General features: G+C 45.6%; 1 protein-coding gene across 1 annotated transcript in view; it reads left to right on the top strand.

Moving 5' to 3' along the window:
* Positions 1-18,405, top strand: part of LOC122543176 (bone morphogenetic protein 1-like) — a 132,888-nt gene that overhangs the window by 82,448 nt on the left and 32,035 nt on the right. Inside the window, exon 8 of the mRNA XM_043681598.2 lies at positions 5,354-5,478. Coding sequence (XP_043537533.1) covers positions 5,354-5,478 — 125 coding nt within the window. The remainder of the gene's footprint in view (positions 1-5,353; positions 5,479-18,405) is intronic.

The raw sequence follows: 18,405 nt of genomic DNA, 5'->3' as shown, positions 1-18,405 counted from the left end.
GGCGTCTTTGCAAGGAGGATGCCGAGAGGAGGTTTCCCTTTGGATCAAGAACTCGGGAATACAGTTTAATCAGGGGTTCTCCACTTAAGGCAGAGAAAAGGAGATTTGTATGACTTAAGTTCTGGGTGAATGTATATATGTTTAGTCAAGTTTGTTTTGTGGGCTATCAGTATTGCAGAGCAGTCAGGCATGAGAAAATCTCTGAGCTGTACCCCTTGATAGCCTTGAATACAGGCATCAAGGAGTATGGAGCAAAGGTGGGTAAAAGTAAGCAAGTCAGTCACATTCCAGTTGCAAAGCAGAAAGGCTGAATGGCCTCCTATTGTTGCTAAAGTCTGACACAGAAGCCCATCCTGTTGTACATCAACTTCATTGTTGCCAGCCCTGAGTTGTCCCTTTGTGTTTTGGACCCCTCCAAATGGTTCCCTCCCTTTGAAGGGGCTGTCCTGCAGGAAGTGAACTTGAGTGTTGCGATCTTTGATTCAGATCCTGAACTGTTTGGCACGGCACACAGTGTGAAGGGTCATGTTGCAGTTTGAAGTTGCTCTTCACTTTGTCTCTTGCTGATTCTGGAGGGTAGGAGAGGGTTTAAAGTTTCCTTGAGACTGGGATGATGTGGGATGGAGGAGGGAGCTGGGAAATCTGTGCCTTTGCCAACTGTGACACGTGTCGTTCTGACTTTGAGAGCACTGAGGGCATCTGGCTGATGTTCAGCGAGAGTGTTTGACGAGCTTGTTTCATTTTTTATGTATATATTCCAGCGAGAAAGCATTCTACTTTATTACCGCAGATAATGTTCTTTGCCTTGCAGCATTCAAGAGAATCAGGTGTTTTCCATTGCTTTTTACTGTGACACATTTTGCCTCCACTTGACTTAATTGTAACCTCTATTTAACCTTTATCCTCGTGCCTTGATTGACAGATTAATGCGGATTAGGTTGAATTGAGCTGTGTGTGTTTCACTGTTAGAATGAAGCTGCCTCTTTTGCAGTATTACTCTATATTAACAAACCTGAACCCTGGGCTGAGCACAAATACAAATCAATCTCTGGGGTTCATTTCAAAAAGAATAGCATTGAAAATCTGGAAAGTGAATTTGAAATTGAACTAGCATTTGCACTTCAGTTAAACTGCAGTGCGCAACACTTCTCTCCATCACAACAAGCATTTCCAGCAGTATTGGAGAAGGTGCAATAAATAAAAAATGCTCGTGAAGGTGCTGCCAAAACTGGGAGGCTGTATCTATCAGGAAAGATAGAAGAGGGACCGTTCTTGTTGGCAGAAGGATCGAGAGCCAGAGGGCCAAAGAACCAATTGTGATGTGAGGAAAAGCATTTCTTAATGCAGCAGTTTGGAATTCATGGCCTCAGAGTGTGCTGGAGCAGGTTCAGTCGAAGCTTTCAAAGGGCAATTAGGCAGTGAACTGAAGAGAGGAAGTTGGCAAGGGAAAAATGGAGCTAAACATCTGCCCTCGCTGAGGGCCAACATGGACACAACAGGCTGAATGGTCACCTTTTCTATTATAATCATTCTCTGATTGGACAGAGAAGGCAGAAGGGGTCACCCTCAGCAGTTCTTTAAGATTACGAAAGGATTTGATCAGGGAGATATCGGGAGATTAAAGCCAAGGACTATAAACATAAAGTAGGAAACAAAAGATAACCACATAATTACGGAGGCTAGAAATTGCTGGGAAAACTCAGCATGTCTGGTAGCATCTGTAGAGAGAAAATTGAGTTAATGTTTCTGGTCCAGTGACCTGCCTTCATAAGTGTTCAGAACTTTTAATGAAAGGTCATATTGTAGTGAATCAGCAGGTAAGCTGACAATGTTTGAAGCATCATCCCTCCAAGATAAGATATTGCTCATGAACAGTTGGTAGACGAAGCTGGCAGAGGCATTAACCAGGAGAGCTGGACAGTTCTGCTTCCTCAATCCAGTGCTTCCATCTGGCAGGTTTTCTCCTGGTATGTCAGCCAAGTGGCTGAAAGGATCAAAAATACAAGCAAAGAACTTGCATTTATATAGCGCCTTTGGAGATCTCAACACGTTCCAGTGCGTTTTGCAGCCTGATATATTGGCATTATTTAATGTCGGAGACTTGACAGCCCACTTGGCACACAGCAATCTGCCACATACTGCAGAATGCTCATGAATGATCAGATAGCTGTTGTAACAATACTAGTTGTGGAGCAGGAGATGGAGGAGAACCCACTTATTCTTTATTAAATAGTATAATGGATTCTTTCATCTAATTCTTAAAGGGACCTTGGTTTGATAGATCACCTGAACTGGGAGCAACTCGGAGAGTGTAACCTTCCTAACAGACTGTGACTCTTGCAATATTCCCTCAAACAGAATGTTCCCTCAGTATGATTCCTTTAACAGTGTATTGTTCTGTTAATAATGCTTCTCAACAATACAATCTTCCCTTGGACTGCTTAGTCGATGGTGCAACACTCCCGAAGTATTGTCTCTCTGCCAGTACAGTACCCCTTCAGTTTTGATCCCCTGTCAGTGTTTCATTCCTTCATCACTGCTGCTCCAGTGGTACAACTTCACTGCTGCTCCAGTGGTACAACATTGCCTCCTCTGACATAATAGCACTCCCTCATCACCTACCCTCCAACAGTGCACCGTTCCCTCAGTCCTGATCTTCTCACAGTGCAGCACTCCCTCAGTACTGATCTTCTGACAGTGCAGCACTCCCTCAGTACTGACCCTCTAAATGCTCAACAGTCCCTCAATATTCCCTCTCCCACAACACGACACTTAGTATTTCACTTCTGCCAGTGCGACATTTTATCATCCCCCATCTTCATCTACCAATTGCATTCCTAGCTCCCTTTCCCCAGGTCCACCCTCCCTCCCATTTATCTCTCAGCCCCCTTGGGATCCCCAGCATTCCTGATGAAGAGCTTATACTCAAAACGTCAACTCTCCTGCTCCTTGGATGCTGCCTGACCGGCTGTGCTTTTCCAGCGTCACACTTTTTGACCAACATTTTATCAGTACTCTACTGAAGTGCCAGGCTTGATTTTGTGTTGGATTTCTGGAGTAGACCTTGGATTCACAACATTCAAATACAAAGGCCAGCATGCTGCCTGCGCCTTAACTGGGAATGCAAATCCTGGAGATTGACAGGATTGCATGATGCCTGAAGTTTGCACATTCTGGATATGGTATCTGGATTTTCTAACTGCAAGAAAGTTCAGTTGAACAGGTAGTCTGAGAATGAGCATTGACAGGGGATTGACTTACAGCTGAGTTTAGCCCCGTTCCCACCTGCTGAATGGATGCTGTGAGGTAATTACAAGGATTACACTTGGTGATCAGAAGCAGGAAACCAAGTTGACTTTACCCCCGTGGCTTCTGTCCTCTTAGGGTAACTGAGTGGAGGCCTTTGAACTGCTCCTGCTTGAAGATATTAGTATGAAATTCAACCTTGAAGTGTCCAGTCCTTCTTGAGCGTGGGTTTACCTTCACCGTGGCATTCACTGAGCTTCAGACTCCCCATGCTAGCCACGCCACCCACCATTTCCCTGAGGCTGTTAGCACGTGCGCAGGGAACGTCTACTGTCTCAATACTGGGTGGGTGGATTGTGACAGGAGTTGGTGCTCCAGAGTGCCCGCTCACCCAGTGACTGCTCTATCCTCCATATTTTCATGCACCTGCCCCGCACCTGTGGCATGGTCCTGCACAAGGGAGGACTCGAAGAATGTCACGGAGGGTGGCACAGCTGTCATGGTTGAATAGCTCGCAAGAAACACAAGCTTTGGGCCGTGTGTGTGAGCCTTGCAGATGAGTAGTAGGTTGGGTGAAGGAATGTGAGATGTGTGTCATGATTGAGAAGAAAAGGTTGATGGGTGAGTGAGACAGGACTGGGACATGTGTGAGTCCAGTGATGCCCAAGATGCACTGCCCTTGCCAGCTTGTCTGACGCCATTCAATTTTTTGAGGCAGTACATCCAGGGCAGTTGCCTGTTCCCACTGCCTTCAGCCTGGCCTTCTGCGACTCTCAGTATTCTGCTGACAAGAATATAAGCAGATCATTCCTTCAGTGCGGGTTCACTGATAAATGATAATTAACACAATAGCACCCAGAGTGGGCAATTATATTCTGCAGCTTTTCAGCGTGTCTTTTTTTTTTAAAGAATCCACCATGTTTTGATTTGTTAGAAGCTCACTATTGGCCGGAATGCACAGATGTGGAGAGGAACCCATTTCCCCACTTTGTGCCTCTTCTAACAATCGAACTGCTGCAGAAATTTTTTATTAACTTCTTATGGCAGACCAGGGAACATGTGTTGAACCAGTTACTTCCCAGCTTTGGCCAGGAACAAGTACAAAGTAAATCAGAGTATCTCCTCCTCTCCCATCCCTTAGTCACCGCCCCCTCCTTCCATCCCTCAGTTTCCCTCCCTCCTCCCATCCCTTAGTCACCCTCCCCTTTATACGCATCCCTCAGTCTCCCTCCCCTCCACTCCCATTCCCCTGCCTTTCCACAGAATTATCTTTATTTCTGGCTTTCTTCCTCCACTCCTCTTCCTAAGTCTCTGCATCCTATTCCTTGTCCCTAAATCTCTCCCTCCAACATTGCTGTCTGTGTTTTTCTCCCACTCATCACTCAATCTGTATTCATCCATCTTCCCTTTATCTTTTGCCTCCAACTCCATTTCCTCAAACCCTTTCTCTCCAACTCCCTTTTCCTCAGGCTCTCTCCCTTTGATTCCCTTTCCTCAGTCTCTCTAATTTCCTTACCATTCCTGGACCATTGAATATTGAGGGGAGACATAATAAAAGTATATAACATCATGAGTGGCATGGATAGGATGAATAACCAAGGTCTTTTATCCCAGGGTATGGGAGTCCAAAACTGGAGGGCACCGGTTTAAGGTGAGGGAGAAAGACTGAGAAGGCACCTAAGAGGCACCTTTTTCACGTAGAAAATGAGCTACCAGGGGAAGTGGTCGAAATTGGTACAATTACAACATCTAAAAGGCACCTGGATGAGTACATGAACAGGAAGGATTTACAGAGATATGGGCTAAATGCTGACAAATGGGACGAGATTAATTTAGAATATATTGTCACGTGGATGAATTGAATGAAGGGTCTGTTTCTGTGCGGTACATCTCTATGACTTTATAAACTCGCATCATTCAGTCTTACTGTCTCCAGCTTCCCATTGACCATGTTTGCTCCGAATGTACTCCCAGCATATTGACAATTGGCAATCTGAGTGACCCAACCATTTGGTTCAGGTCATCTCTTCTCATGTTGGATCTGTCAATTGCCTGAGCACACAGTTTGGGTTCCAACTGACTAACTGACAAGTGTTTTTCTCTCCAGGGGAATTTTCCTCGATACTATCCTTCCTCGGTACGATGAGAATGGTGTCCGGCCCCCAATAGGACAGCGGACGCGACTAAGCAAGGGAGATATCAGCCAGGCTCGCAAGCTGTACAGATGCCCAGGTAAGATAGGCTGCGGGGTGGTGTGAATGTGGAATAACCCCGTACAGTGACAGCCTGAGCAGGGCTAGTTGCTGAAAGATTCACCAACCTCTTTCTAAGTCTCCGCATCCCACTCCTTGTTCCTAAAACTCTCCCTCCACCATTACTGTCTTTGTTGGGCAAGAGCAGAACCAGAGGCAGACAAATCACAGTCCCCAAGAAATCTAGTTGGGGATTCTAGAAGGAACCCCTTCAGCCAGAGGGCGGGAAAACTTTCATTCACTCTGCAAACAGTTAGGATCTAGTCTGTACTATCTGGGAGTGTGATGGAGGCAGAATCAACGATGACTTTCAAAAGGAAATGATAATTATTCGAAGAGAAACAGTTTGCAGTGTTACGGGGGGACAGATGAGTGGAACCAGGTGATTTTCTGTTGCAGAGAGCCAGCATTGACACAACTGTGCAAGTGGCCTCTTCCTGAGCTGCAATCATTCTGAGCTTACAGCTGTCACATCTGATCCCTATTCTGCCCTCACGCGATCTATGCGATCTTTAACACAGATCCCCGAGCAGCAGAATGGTCTGCCGACAGTACCACGGGTGATCATTCCACCGAGGTAAACACATGAAAAGACGTACTGGCAGTGGTGGGGTTTCGGGGTTGGTGGTGAAGGGTTTATCTCCTTCTTGACAGCACAACCCCCTTTGTCCTCTCGTCCCTTCTTGAGCTCTGAGCTGCTCGTCGTCTCACAGCAGTGGTAACAGAACATGAGATCCTGCTTTCAGATGTTGCATGATGCAAACCAGCTGTGCTCTGACATCTCTAGGTGAAACCTGATACTCAAAAGATTAGATGAAGGATGCGTGCTGAGTACGTTCAGTGTTTGCACACTCTTGTTCTTTCAGCTGACAAAGCATACCCTTCTTACAGACTATCTTCACAATGCGTGGTGGGGGAATCGTTTCTTCTGTGTACACTCAGATGGGCGGCAAGAGGAATAGGGTCATACGACATTCATATACACACACATTTACACATGTGTATAAGGTCACGAAGCATTCAGAGTGTGACTGGCATCTTGTCTTAGCTCAGGTTTACAAAGGTGGGTCAAAGTCCTGTGATATAGCACACACAATGTACTGAGGAAGTATGGCATAACTGAAGGTGCGATTGGCTGGATGGGATATTGACCTGAGGATCCTGTCTGTGAGAGACCTGTTTGAATCAATGTTAAAAGACCCATGCAGGGTCTGAAAAAGGAACAAGTTGTTTCTCTGATCTGTTGGCCAGCATTCGCCACACCCATCCCATCCAAATGTTAACCATTGAAGCGACAATACTGTTTTGGGAGAGCAGTGCAGAATCTACGTTCGGGTTTCTGCTTGTCAAGGATCTCCAGGAGGGAAAAAGGAATGGCAAAGTTGGGCCATCAAATTCAAATGTGCTGGGAATAGTCTAGGAATGTAAGCTTATATAGGACATGCAGCACAGAAACAGGCCATTTATCCCAACTATTCCCTGCCGGTGTGTTAACTGCATTTGTGCTCTACTGTAAATCCATCCTCTTAACCCTCTATTCCCTCTCCCTCTTATATGTATCAATCTCCCTCTCAAATACACCCATATCATTCACTTAAGCAATTCCATGCCCCGCTCTCTGGCTGAAGGGGTTCCTTCTAGAATTCCCAATTGGATTTCTTGGGGACTGTGATTTGACTGCCTCTGGTTCTGCTCTTCCTCAACAAGAGGAAACATTCCCTGTATCCACTCATAGAGTCATAGAGATGTACAGCATGGAACCAGACCCATCGGTCCAACCCGTCCATGCCGACCAGGTATCCCAACCCAATCTAGTCCCACCTGCCAGCACCCGGCCCGTATCCCTCCAAACCCTTCCTATTCATATACCCATCCAAATGCCTCTTAAATGTTGCAATTGTACCAACTTCCACCACTTCCTCTGGCAGCTCATTCCATACATGCACCATCCTCTGCGTAAAAAAGTTGCCCCTTAGGTCTCTTTTATATCTTTCCACTCTCACCCTAAACCTATGCCCTCTAGTTCTGGACTCCCCCACCCCAGGGAAAAGACTTTGTCTATTTATCCTATCCATGCCCCTCATAATTTTGTATACCTCTGTAAGGTCACCCCTCAGCCTCCGACGCTCCAGGGAAAACAGCCCCAGCCTGTTCAGCCTCTCCCTGTATATCAAATCCTCCAACCCTGGCAACATCCTTGTAAATCTTTTCTGAACCCTTTCAAGTTTCACAACATCTTTCCGATAGGAAGGAGACCAGAATTGCATGCAATATTCCAATAGTGGCCTAACCAATGTCCTGTACAGCCGCAACATGACCTCCCAGCTCCTGTACTCAGTACTCTGACCAATAAAGGAAAACATACCAAACGCCTTCTTCACTATCCTATCTACCTGTGACTCTACTTTCAAGGAGCTATGAACCTGCACTCCAAGGTCTCTTTGTTCAGCAACCCTCCCTAGGACCTTACCATTAAGCGTATAAGTCCTGCTAAGATTTGCTTTCCCAAAATGCAGCACCTCGCATTTATCTGAATTAAACTCCATCTGCCACTTCTCAGCCCATTGGTCCATCTGGTCCAGATCCTGTTGTAATCTGAGGTAACCTTCTTCACAGTCCACTACACCTCCAATATTGGTGTCATCTGCAAACTTACTAACTGTACCTCTTATGCTCGCCTCCAAATCATTTATGTAAATGACAAAAATTAGAGGACCCAGCACCGATCCTTGTGCCACTCCACTGGTCACAGGCCTCCAGTCTGAAAAACAACCCTCCACCACCACCCTCTGTCTTCTACCTTTGAGGCAGTTCTGTATCCAAGTGGCTAGTTCTCCCTGTGTTCCGTGAGATCTAACCTTGCTAATCAGTCTCCCATGGGGAACCTTGTTGAATGCCTTACTGAAGTCCATATAGATCACATCTACTGCTCTGCCCTCATCAATCCTCTTTGTTACTTCTTCAAAAAACTCAATCAAGTTTGTGAGACATGATTTCCCACACGCAAAGCCATGTTGACTATCCCGAATCAGTCCTTGCCTTTCCAAATGCATGTACATCCTGTCCCTCAGGATTCCCTCCAACAACTTGCCCACCACCGAGGTCAGGCTCACCGGTCTATAGTTCCCTGGCTTGTCCTTACCGCCCTTCTTAAACAGTGGCACCACGTTTGCCAACCTCTAGTCTTCCGACACCTCACCTGTGACTATCGATGATATAAATATCTCAGCAAGAGGCCCAGCAATCACTTCTCTGGCTTCCCACAGAGTTCTCGGGTATGCCTGATCAGGTCCTGGGGATTTATCCACCTTTACCCGTTTCAAGACATCCAGCACTTCCTCCTCTGTAATGTGGACATTTTGCAAGATGTCACCATCTATTTCCCTCCAGTCGAAATCTTCCATATCCTTTCCCACACCATCAAAAACCTTCAGGAATTCTATTAGGTCACCCTTCGCCCTTCATTTTGCAGAAGGGAAGAGCCCCAGCCAGTCATTCCTTTTGTGATACCTAAACTCACACATTTTGAAATGCTTTCAAATCTCCTCGACATCATTCTCCAGTGTCCCTGTATCATTTTTATGGTATAAAAAATGTGTTGCTGGAAAAGCGCAGCAGGTCAGGCAGCATCCAAGGAGCAGGAGAATCGACGTTTCTGGCATAAGCCCTTCTTCTGAAGATTCTCCTGCTCCTTGGATGCTGCCTGACCTGCTCTGCTTTTCCAGCAACACATTTTTCAGCTCTGATCTCCAGCAGTCCTCACTTTCTCCTCATTTTTATGGTATGGTGACCAGAGGAACTTTCAGCATCTAAGTGTCGTCAAATGAAGGTTGTGGCTATGTTCTGCTCCTATTAGATTTTTATGTGTAACGTTTTGTACAGAAAATAGAGTGGGGACACCTTTCACCTGGTTGTCTCGTAGCAGCTTTGTACTTGGATTCAAGGTAAAGCTGGAATGCTGTGAGGAGCTGAGTCTCCAGATTCCCTACGGGCCAGTGTGGAACATTGCGTGGCGTTTTGGCACATGTCAAAATCAGTGAGTCCTTCATTCCTCCCCAAACATTACTCCCGCTGAAGCAAAACAATTCCCTCAGAGTTAAAAAAACTCTTTGCCAGTCAGCGGGGCCTATGATTAGTCTCATAAAGCAACTATCAAGGGAGACATCTAATATTGTGCCTGGCAGAAGCCCAACACTGAATTCAATATGATGACATGTTTGGCCTTTCAATTACATGCACACACGTTTCTCATTGTGTAACCGTTGTGAGTTAAATGAAGGTGCAGATCAGGTTTCACAGTGTTCCAAAGAAATGCAAGCTCTGATAGATCACAAGGGCTGTGAATTCATGCCTCTCTCTGTTGCTTTATCGTGCTGCCTCATTTCAACTTTGCTTCAGTGGGATCCAGCCATCTGTTGATCTCCTGTGGAAATAGTTGCAGTGAAAGAAAATTGGGCTTGAGATGGGTGAAGGTTTGGGGGTTGGGGGGGCTGAGCATGGGGCTGTGGTGTGAGTTGGCCGAAAGGAGGCACTGTGGGCTTGGGATTTAGTTGGAGGTTAAAGGTTGGATCCCATTTGACACCAGATGTTTGGAATTACTTTAAGTGCCAGGCATTGTGGAATTGATTTTTAGGGCATTGAAATATAAACAAGGAACTTGGGGATTTCAGGGACTCACCTTTGGTAGGTGCAAGAGACCTTGGTCTTAATGTGGACGATATGTCATTCCTGTCACCCTGGTGAAATAGCTTGTGATCTTTTTCTGTGAAAACGTACCCATTAAGAGCATGTTATTGTTTGGAGATGATGCATATTCCGCACAACGCACATTAACATCAAAACATATTTGCAACACAAAGATAAAATCTTGCCCTTGAGCTTCACATGATAAACCTTCTGCTCTGAATTGTTTGATTGTCTTGTAAGTAATTGCAGAATCTTCCAGCCTGTTGGCAAATATTTTGAAGCAGCATTTTATTGGTCTTCCGGTTTACCTTGATCAATAATTTGCAGTAACAAAATTCTCATCCTTTAACTCTCAAAAGTGGTATTACCAAGAATGATGCCAAGCATCTCTCTCCCTTCGGGGAAGAAGGGATGTCTGTTTCAACTGATTTTTTATTTGTCTGTCTTCTTAAGTTCATTTTACTTTGTCCTTATTGTTCTTGGATCTTGTTATCCATGTGACGTCTGTTTGTTTGGGCTGATTTCAAGGAGGCAGTTTATTGGCTGTACAAAGTGTCGGAAATCAACAGGTTTCGGCTTCAGTTACGCCCAGGGACCAGTGAAGCTCTCCTGTTGTGTGCAGCACTATTCATCACTTAATTTGTCAGCTTGGAGGGAAATCATTGGTGAAATCCCACAGCAGCCACGTTTACTGAACTTCTCAAAAGCAAAATATTTCTGAGAAAGGGTCAGCCTTTCTTTGAGGGGATGTTGGGAAGCCAGCGGTTGAGATGAAGACTTGTGCGTCCTTCTGTTTTGGAATGGGATGTACTCTAATCATCTTTGGCAGAATGCGCAACTGTTCATCTCCAAACCCGTCCCTCCTACCTCCCCCAATATTAATGCAAGACAGATGAGCATTTGTGTTCATGTGGCTCCAGCTGATCCGTGTTTGGGAGGTTGAAGCCGTCTTAACGAGACGTTAACCTGGTGTCATTGAGAGGATTCTGAAAGGAGAATGCATTTCAGAGTCCCTAATCGCTTAATCCTTTTGGCTGCAATGAAATTGGCAGCAAGTCTGGAATCTGGCTCGTCTCTTGGCAAGCAGGAGTTGAGAAAGCAACTGTAGCTCGAGCTCCTTACAATTACCACAAAAACAAACATCACTGAACCGTGAACTTTGGGGATGATGTGTCAGTCGAGAAGGTAGTTGGTGGTGGAGGCATCTGCAAAAATAGCACAGATTCGGAAAGGGCAGGACACTCTTCACACCCGAGATGATTCTTCAAACAGACTAAATCCAGTTTGCGTGGACCCCAGTGCAATGTGTTTATTGACTGTTGAAGGGATTTAACTTCGAGAGTCAGTGATGAAACTGCAGAACACCGGTGTACCTAAATTTGACCCTACCCCATGATATTCTCTGAAGAGCCTTCCCCTCGTTCCAACATCACTAAGACGATGTGAAATTCCTCCTGTTCATAGCTTTACTTGTGCATGTGCAAACTGGGAATGTTGCAACTCTCACTAAAAGTCTCTTCCCTCCATCTGGAGAGGAAGAATTTTATCAGTCCCTCAAACCCATTTCTCCCAACTTCAGCTCTGTTTTATGTCACCTATCCGGTTTAGGATAGGAGGCTGTTTGCGATCTTTGTTGATGGAGAGGGCGGGGTGAGAGTGAGCTTCCTTTAATCGACTTTTGAACACAATGGAATTACTAGAGAGGGATAAATAGTTCAATGTATGGCTGTGTATTGTGTTGGTTAACCAGAACTCTGTAGACTGCAGTTGTGTTAAGGGCTAGTGCCCAAATGTTTAATTAACATGGCATTGAAACTTCAAGACTGCAAGCTCCAAGGGAGGAAAGGCTGCTCTGGAGCTCTGACTGAGTTGTAATGCTGCCATCCTGCTCTTACAGACAGAAAAAGGGTTACTCCTGAAATGTCAACTTCTCCACTTCCTAATGCTGCCTGACTTGCTAAGTTCTTCCAGCCTCCTGCCTGTCTGTTTTGGATTCCAGCATCTGCAGTCTTTTTTGTCTCTTACAGACAGACCCATTCTTACTCGCAGCTCCCCGATACAGTGCCCCCATAGCTCTCACTGAGGGCTCCCAACAATTATCGAGTCTCAGAATGGGGTTACAGTGAGAAAATGTCCACGATGCAGTAGAAGCATCTGACTGTCATTTGCTGATGACAGAGAGAAGGCCAAGGGCCCTCTGCACGTCATGTAGCCAGCATTGCTCTGTATATCTCTGGCTGGCTTAAATTGTTGGGTCAGTTAGAATATGAGAAATAGGAGCTATAACCATTTGCCTCTTCGATCCTATTCACTATTTAATGAGATTACAACTGAATAATCTCAACTTGGCCTTTCAGCAGCGGCCCCATATAGTTCACAAAAATCCATTGGCTTCCTTGAATTTATTCAGTGGCTGAGCGTCCAGCTGTCTGGTAGAGAATTCAAAACAGTTACAATACTTGGAGTGAATGGTTCTGTCCTGAATGGTTGACTGCCCATTCTGAGACTGTGGCCCCCATGTTTTAGATTTCTCAACAAGAGATACGTTTCCTCAGCATCTGTCTGCCCTGTCCATATATTTCAGATTAGATTTGAGATTAGATTCCCTGCAGTGCGGCCCAACAAGTCCACACCGACCCTCCGAAGTGTAACCCACCCAGACCCATTCACCTACTCCCTACTAATGTACCTAATACAATGGGCAATTTAGCGTGGCCAATTCACCTGACCCGCAACATCTTTGGACTGTGGGAGGAAACCGGAGCACCCAGTACAGTGAGGTCACCTCTTCTAAATACGGGCGAATATAGGTCTGACCCCCTCAATGTCTTTTAACGAGACATTACCGTCATCTCAGGGACCATCCGAATGACTGTTCATTGAATTTGCTCTGAAGCAAGTACATTCTGCCTGATGGAAGGAAAGAAATGAATTTAGTTTCAAATGCTGAAACCAGACGACCTAACCCAGTCCAAACACTGGTCTTTTCCTCTGTGAAAGAATATGATCACAAATTCCTCAGAAGTATAGATTTCACTTGGTACTAGGAAGGCTGTGCATCGTGCAGTCAAAATTAAGTTTGGTTTGTGCTCAGATTGCTGCCCACTGTGTGTTGTTTTAAAACAAAACTGTTTGGAGTTATGGAGCAAGTGGGTGTATACCCAGGAAGTGATCACCTCCATGTTTGTTCCAAGTACTGCACTGTGTCTTTTTATTTCACATTCACAGCCTGCTTTAGCACCAGCAAATGGCATTGTGTATCGAAAAAAGACACGCAAGTACTTAGAACAAGCCACAGAGAATCACAGCCAGGTCCACACAGGGAGCTGCAACCAAAAAACTGCTGTTTGCATTAACAGCTGGCAGTACATTTTGTGATTTGGATTGAGTGTGATACGAAGCACAGTGTAAGAAAATGGGCATTTTTTTTAACTGCTATGTGCTGAAATGATTGGGCTCTGCCCAAAAGGATGGCAGCAACGGACTGAATAGTAACTCGCAAATGAAAATCGGATAAATATTTGACTAAGTGAAGAACAATTGCAAGATTATGGGGAAAATTGCCAGAGGGAAGGTTGTTGGGGAACTTGGAACAAGTTTAGTGATGCTTTCAAAGGGTCCCCACAGACATGATGGGCCAAATGTGGCAGATGGAGTTTAATTTAGATAAATGTGAAATGTTGTATTTTGGTAAGACATATCAGGGCAGGACTTGCGAATTTAATGATAGGGTCCTGGAGAACACTTGGAGCACAGGTTCATAATTTATTGAAGATGGAATCGCAGGTAGACAGGGTGGTGAAGAAGGCATTTGGCAATCAGTGCATTGAGTACAGGAGTTGGGAGGTCATGTTGCAGCTGTACAGGACATTGTTTAAGACACTTTTGGAATACTGTGTTCAGTTCTGATCTTCCTGCTAAAGGAAAGATGTTGTTAAACTTGAAAGGGTTCAGGAAAGATTTACGAGGATGTTGCCAGGGTTGGAGGATTTGAGCTATCGGGAGGGCGGAATAGGCTGGGGCTATTTTCCCTTTAGTGTTGGAGGCTGAGGAGTGACCTTATAGAGGTTTATAAAATCATGAAAGGCATCGATAGGATGAATAACCAAGATCTTTTTACGAGAGTCAAGGAGTCCAAAACTAGTGGGCATAGGTTTACAGTGAGAGAGGAAGATTTAAAAGGAACCTAAGGGGCAACCTTTTCAGGCAGAGGGTGGTGCATGTATGGAATGAGCTGCCAGAGGATGGAGTGGAAGTTACAATATTTGCAAGGCAACTGGATGAGTACATGAATAGGAAAGGTTTCGAGGGATATGGGCCAAATACTGAAATAGATTAATTTCGGATATCGGGTGGGCAAGAACGAGTTGCACTGAGGGGTCTGTTTGCGTTCTGAACATCTCTGTGACTGTAAATAATCTCTTCCTGAGCTGTAAGGTTTTCTAAGTGCTTTTGCAGTAGGTACTCAGTAAGTATCCACTGGAATGCGTGCGGTAGCTGTGAGCTGCAGTTCAACTCACCACAGGCTCTACGACTCGTGGGACTGACTATACCTTGATCATATATCCTTTCACCATTGTGAGGATAAAGCAGATACTTCGGATATTAATCTTCATTTAAAGAAGCAGCCATGTTCCCTAATGGCTCGTAAAAGTACAAAGTTGTGCTTTTCTTCTGACGTGTTACGGGCACTGATCTTTAGACAAAGGGCTTTCAGGCAGCTTTCCCTCTGTCACCTGATGCCACTTCAAACCAGTTCATTGTCTGTCCTGTTCCAGAGGCTGAAACCTGAAGCACACATGGCAAAATGAGGACCTGCTCCCTGTTAGAAGCAAGGTTGACCTCCTCCAAACTGATTATATGTACATTTTGCTGTTCCTGAAAGAGGTCACCGACTGGAAAGATCTGTTAGTCTTTCCAATGTGTTTTTCATTTCTTTATCCCGTTCAGCTGACTCAGCAATGAACGCCTGCAGGCAGAAGCACAGCAGCATAGGCTGACATTGACCCAGTTTTGTTATTAGGATTGTTTATTCGGTGAGAGGTTAATAAACGACTGGCTGATCTCCCCTCCTGCGCTTTGCAAAATTGCCCTTCATTAAGTTTACGGCGTTCTGCAGAAGGCAACAGGATGAGCCGAGTGCCAAGTTCTGCTAATGAGGGGCTGGATCCAAAAGCCCTGCCTCCTTGTTGGAAGCACGTTATTTAATATAGGCATTGACAATGCCTGTTTGTGCAAATTAAAGAGGGCTTGTGGTCACTGTAATTGTGTTTCAATCAATGTGTGCATTTTGCTGTGCAGTGAAGGAGGGTCCAATCTGCTTTGTGCTGGTGGGGGTGGGGGGGTCGGGGGTGGAGGGGGGGGATGTCTTTTGAGAACAAGGGTATGATGCCTGTCCTGTGAAGGGAGGAAGGCAGAATCTCACTGACGTGTTCACCCTCAAGGGAGAGAGACACTGTGAAACTGAGCAAGGCTGTTTATGCTTTGGTTTCAGAGATTCAGGGCTGTGGTGAATGTGGCATGCTTTCCAATTACCAGGACAAGCCATAAGGATAGAAAGTAACCAGTAAAGCTAATGGAATGCTGGCTGTGATATCTCGGAGACTTGAATACGAGGGAGGAGATGTTATCCTTCAGCTGCCTTTCTCCATAGACTGTCCCTCAGGTCTGAGGCTGATCTGCTTCCACTTCAACTTCGGAATTTCTGTGACGGCTGATAAGTTCCAACCTGCAGGATCTGCCTCAGGTGGGGCAAGAAAGTGGTGCTTGGAGGGTTAGGCGGATTGGGTTGTCAGAAATTTATGTGTGCTCCCTCAGTCTGTATTTTGTCTCTGCATGTTTGCAACAAAGTCTTTTGATGTGCTTGCTGTCTTCCTCGATGAACCATCTCCGTTTCATTTGGCGGGATCTCTCAGGGATGCTTGAGCTCTTCAGGGAGGCTTTAAGGCCATCCTCAGAAGCCTACTGTCTCTGCTGTGTCTCAAGTGGGGCAGTTGCTTCAAGACTGGTGTCAGACTGATGAACAAAGAGTTAGTTCTGAGTGCTTGGTGCCTCAATGCTGGGCACATGGGCTTGGAATGTTAGAAAAGTGGTGTCAAGATAACAAGGAGATCAATCATCATCTTATGATTGGCGGAGCAGACTCGAGGAGCTGAGAGCCTATTCTGGCTCTGAATTCTTGTGTTGCATGTCTAGTTTTACTCATCCCCAGAAGAAGAATGCGGTACAGTGGCTCAGTGGTTATCAGTGCTGCCTCACAGTGCCAAGGACATAGGTTTGATTCCAGCTTTAGTTGACTGTAGAGTTCCACGTTCTCCCCATATCTACGTGGGTTTCCTCCAGCTGCTCCAGTTTTCTCCCGCAGTCCAAACATGTGCAGGTTCGGTGGACTGGTCAGACTAAATTGCTCGGTAATGTCCAGGAGTCTGCAAGCTAAGTGGAGTAGCCATGGGAAATGCAGGGTTACGGGATAGGGTGAGGAGCTCGGTCTGGGTGGGATGCTCATCACAGGGTCAGTGTGGACTCGAGGTGCTGAATGACTTCTTTTAGCACTGTAGGGATTCTATGATTGAAAGCAACATTCTCCCAGTGTCCGCGCTATCTGTAGAATACTGTCAGCATCAGTGCAAGAACTAGCCTGGCAAGACTCCTTCAGGGAGCAGATAAGGAATCAGGCAAAATTTCTCTAAACGTCCCTTGAGCATTTCTGACACTTTGTCTTATCATTTCAGATTTTCATTATTTCTATTTCTCTTTCTGTCAGCTGAGCTTGTGAGAACTGCTGCCATCAGTTGTAGAAATTAGTGTTTATGCAATGGAGAGGCTATTTTGTTTCGACATCCATAACGTGCAGTTCTGTTCATTCTATATCCCACTAAATTCTGACATGGTATTCCTTGGAGTGTAGAGCTGGAGTCAGGAATGCTGCATCCCAGCTGCCAGGATGGGGTGAGCTGTTTGCTCATGTGCTCACCAGATGCTTGGCTCAGCCAGATGCTGTCGGGTTGTCAAATATTTGGCCGCTTGCACATTCTTTAGAGGGAGCAGAGCTCTGTGGAAGCTGCAATTCGAGCACTTTACAGCCTTATTTTTAATATTGCTGCCGCCATCCATCAGAAGACGAGCTATTGTTTTCTTCACGTTCCAGACCCTGGAACTCTATACTGGCCTTGCCGACTTTATTTGCCATCAGTTGATTAAAGGATGCGGTACCACAGCGCGAGCTTTCTCCGCTGACAGAATGCTTGTTCAGCTAGCCAGTGCAAACTGGAAAGAAGGATTTGACTTTCTTTGCACATTTTCCCCAACAAAGAGTGTGATTTGTTGAAGGTGAGGGATTGGGCCGTCCTTGTGAGCTGAACAGAACTATTTAAGGAGTGGCCACTGTTGACTGAGACTTTGCTAGTGAGCGAGCAAGTTAGTTCATTTTGTTGGAAACAGTGGCATCGTGGTAATGTCACAGGATGAGGAATCCAGCGGCTTGGGGACACCCACCATATCAGCAAGTGGAATTTAAGTTCAACAGATTTTTAAAATAGTAGTTCATGTGATGTGGGTGTCACTGGCTGAGCCAGCATTTGTTGCCCATCCATAGTTACCTTTGAGAAGGTGGTGATGAGCTACCTTTTTGAGCCACTGCAGCCCATTTGATGTAAGTAGACCTACATTTGCATTCGACAGTTCCAGGATTTTGACCCAGTAACACTGAAGGGACAAGCAATACATTAGTAGGGAAGGTCACTTCCAAACTAGCTGAAGTATCTGGGTTGGAAGCCAGTCTTGGTGATGGTGACCATGACAACCATCATTGATTTGCCATAAAAACTCATTTGGTTCTCTAATGGCCTTTCGGGAAGGGATCTGCCATCTTTATCCTGTCTGGCCAACATCTAACTCCAGACCCATGGCAATGTGGCTGGCTTTTAACTGCCATCTGAAATGAGCAAGCAAATTGAAGGGCAATTGGAGATTGAAAACAAATGCTGGCCCAGCTATCAACTCCTAATTCCCATGAAAGAATTTGATGCCTTGTTGCCTCAGGGTTAGAGGTGCTTGGTGTGTTACCTGTGGATGTCCTCCTGCCTTCCCCATTCATTACTATTCTGTAGAGGAGTGTGGAAAGCACCCTGCTTCACTCACAGAGCACTGTGTATGCCTTCCACCCAGATCAGCAAAACTCTGTTTGCTTTGTAGCATTGGGAAGCAGCAAACGATGTAGCAT

Source organism: Chiloscyllium plagiosum, unplaced genomic scaffold (genome assembly GCF_037043375.1).
Source record: "Chiloscyllium plagiosum isolate Xiang-an unplaced genomic scaffold, Cpla_swu_hap1 HiC_scaffold_48, whole genome shotgun sequence".
Classification (NCBI taxonomy): Eukaryota; Metazoa; Chordata; class Chondrichthyes; order Orectolobiformes; family Hemiscylliidae; genus Chiloscyllium; species Chiloscyllium plagiosum.
The sequence above is the reverse complement of the archived record's forward strand: the minus strand, read 5'-3'. Positions and strand labels throughout refer to the sequence as shown.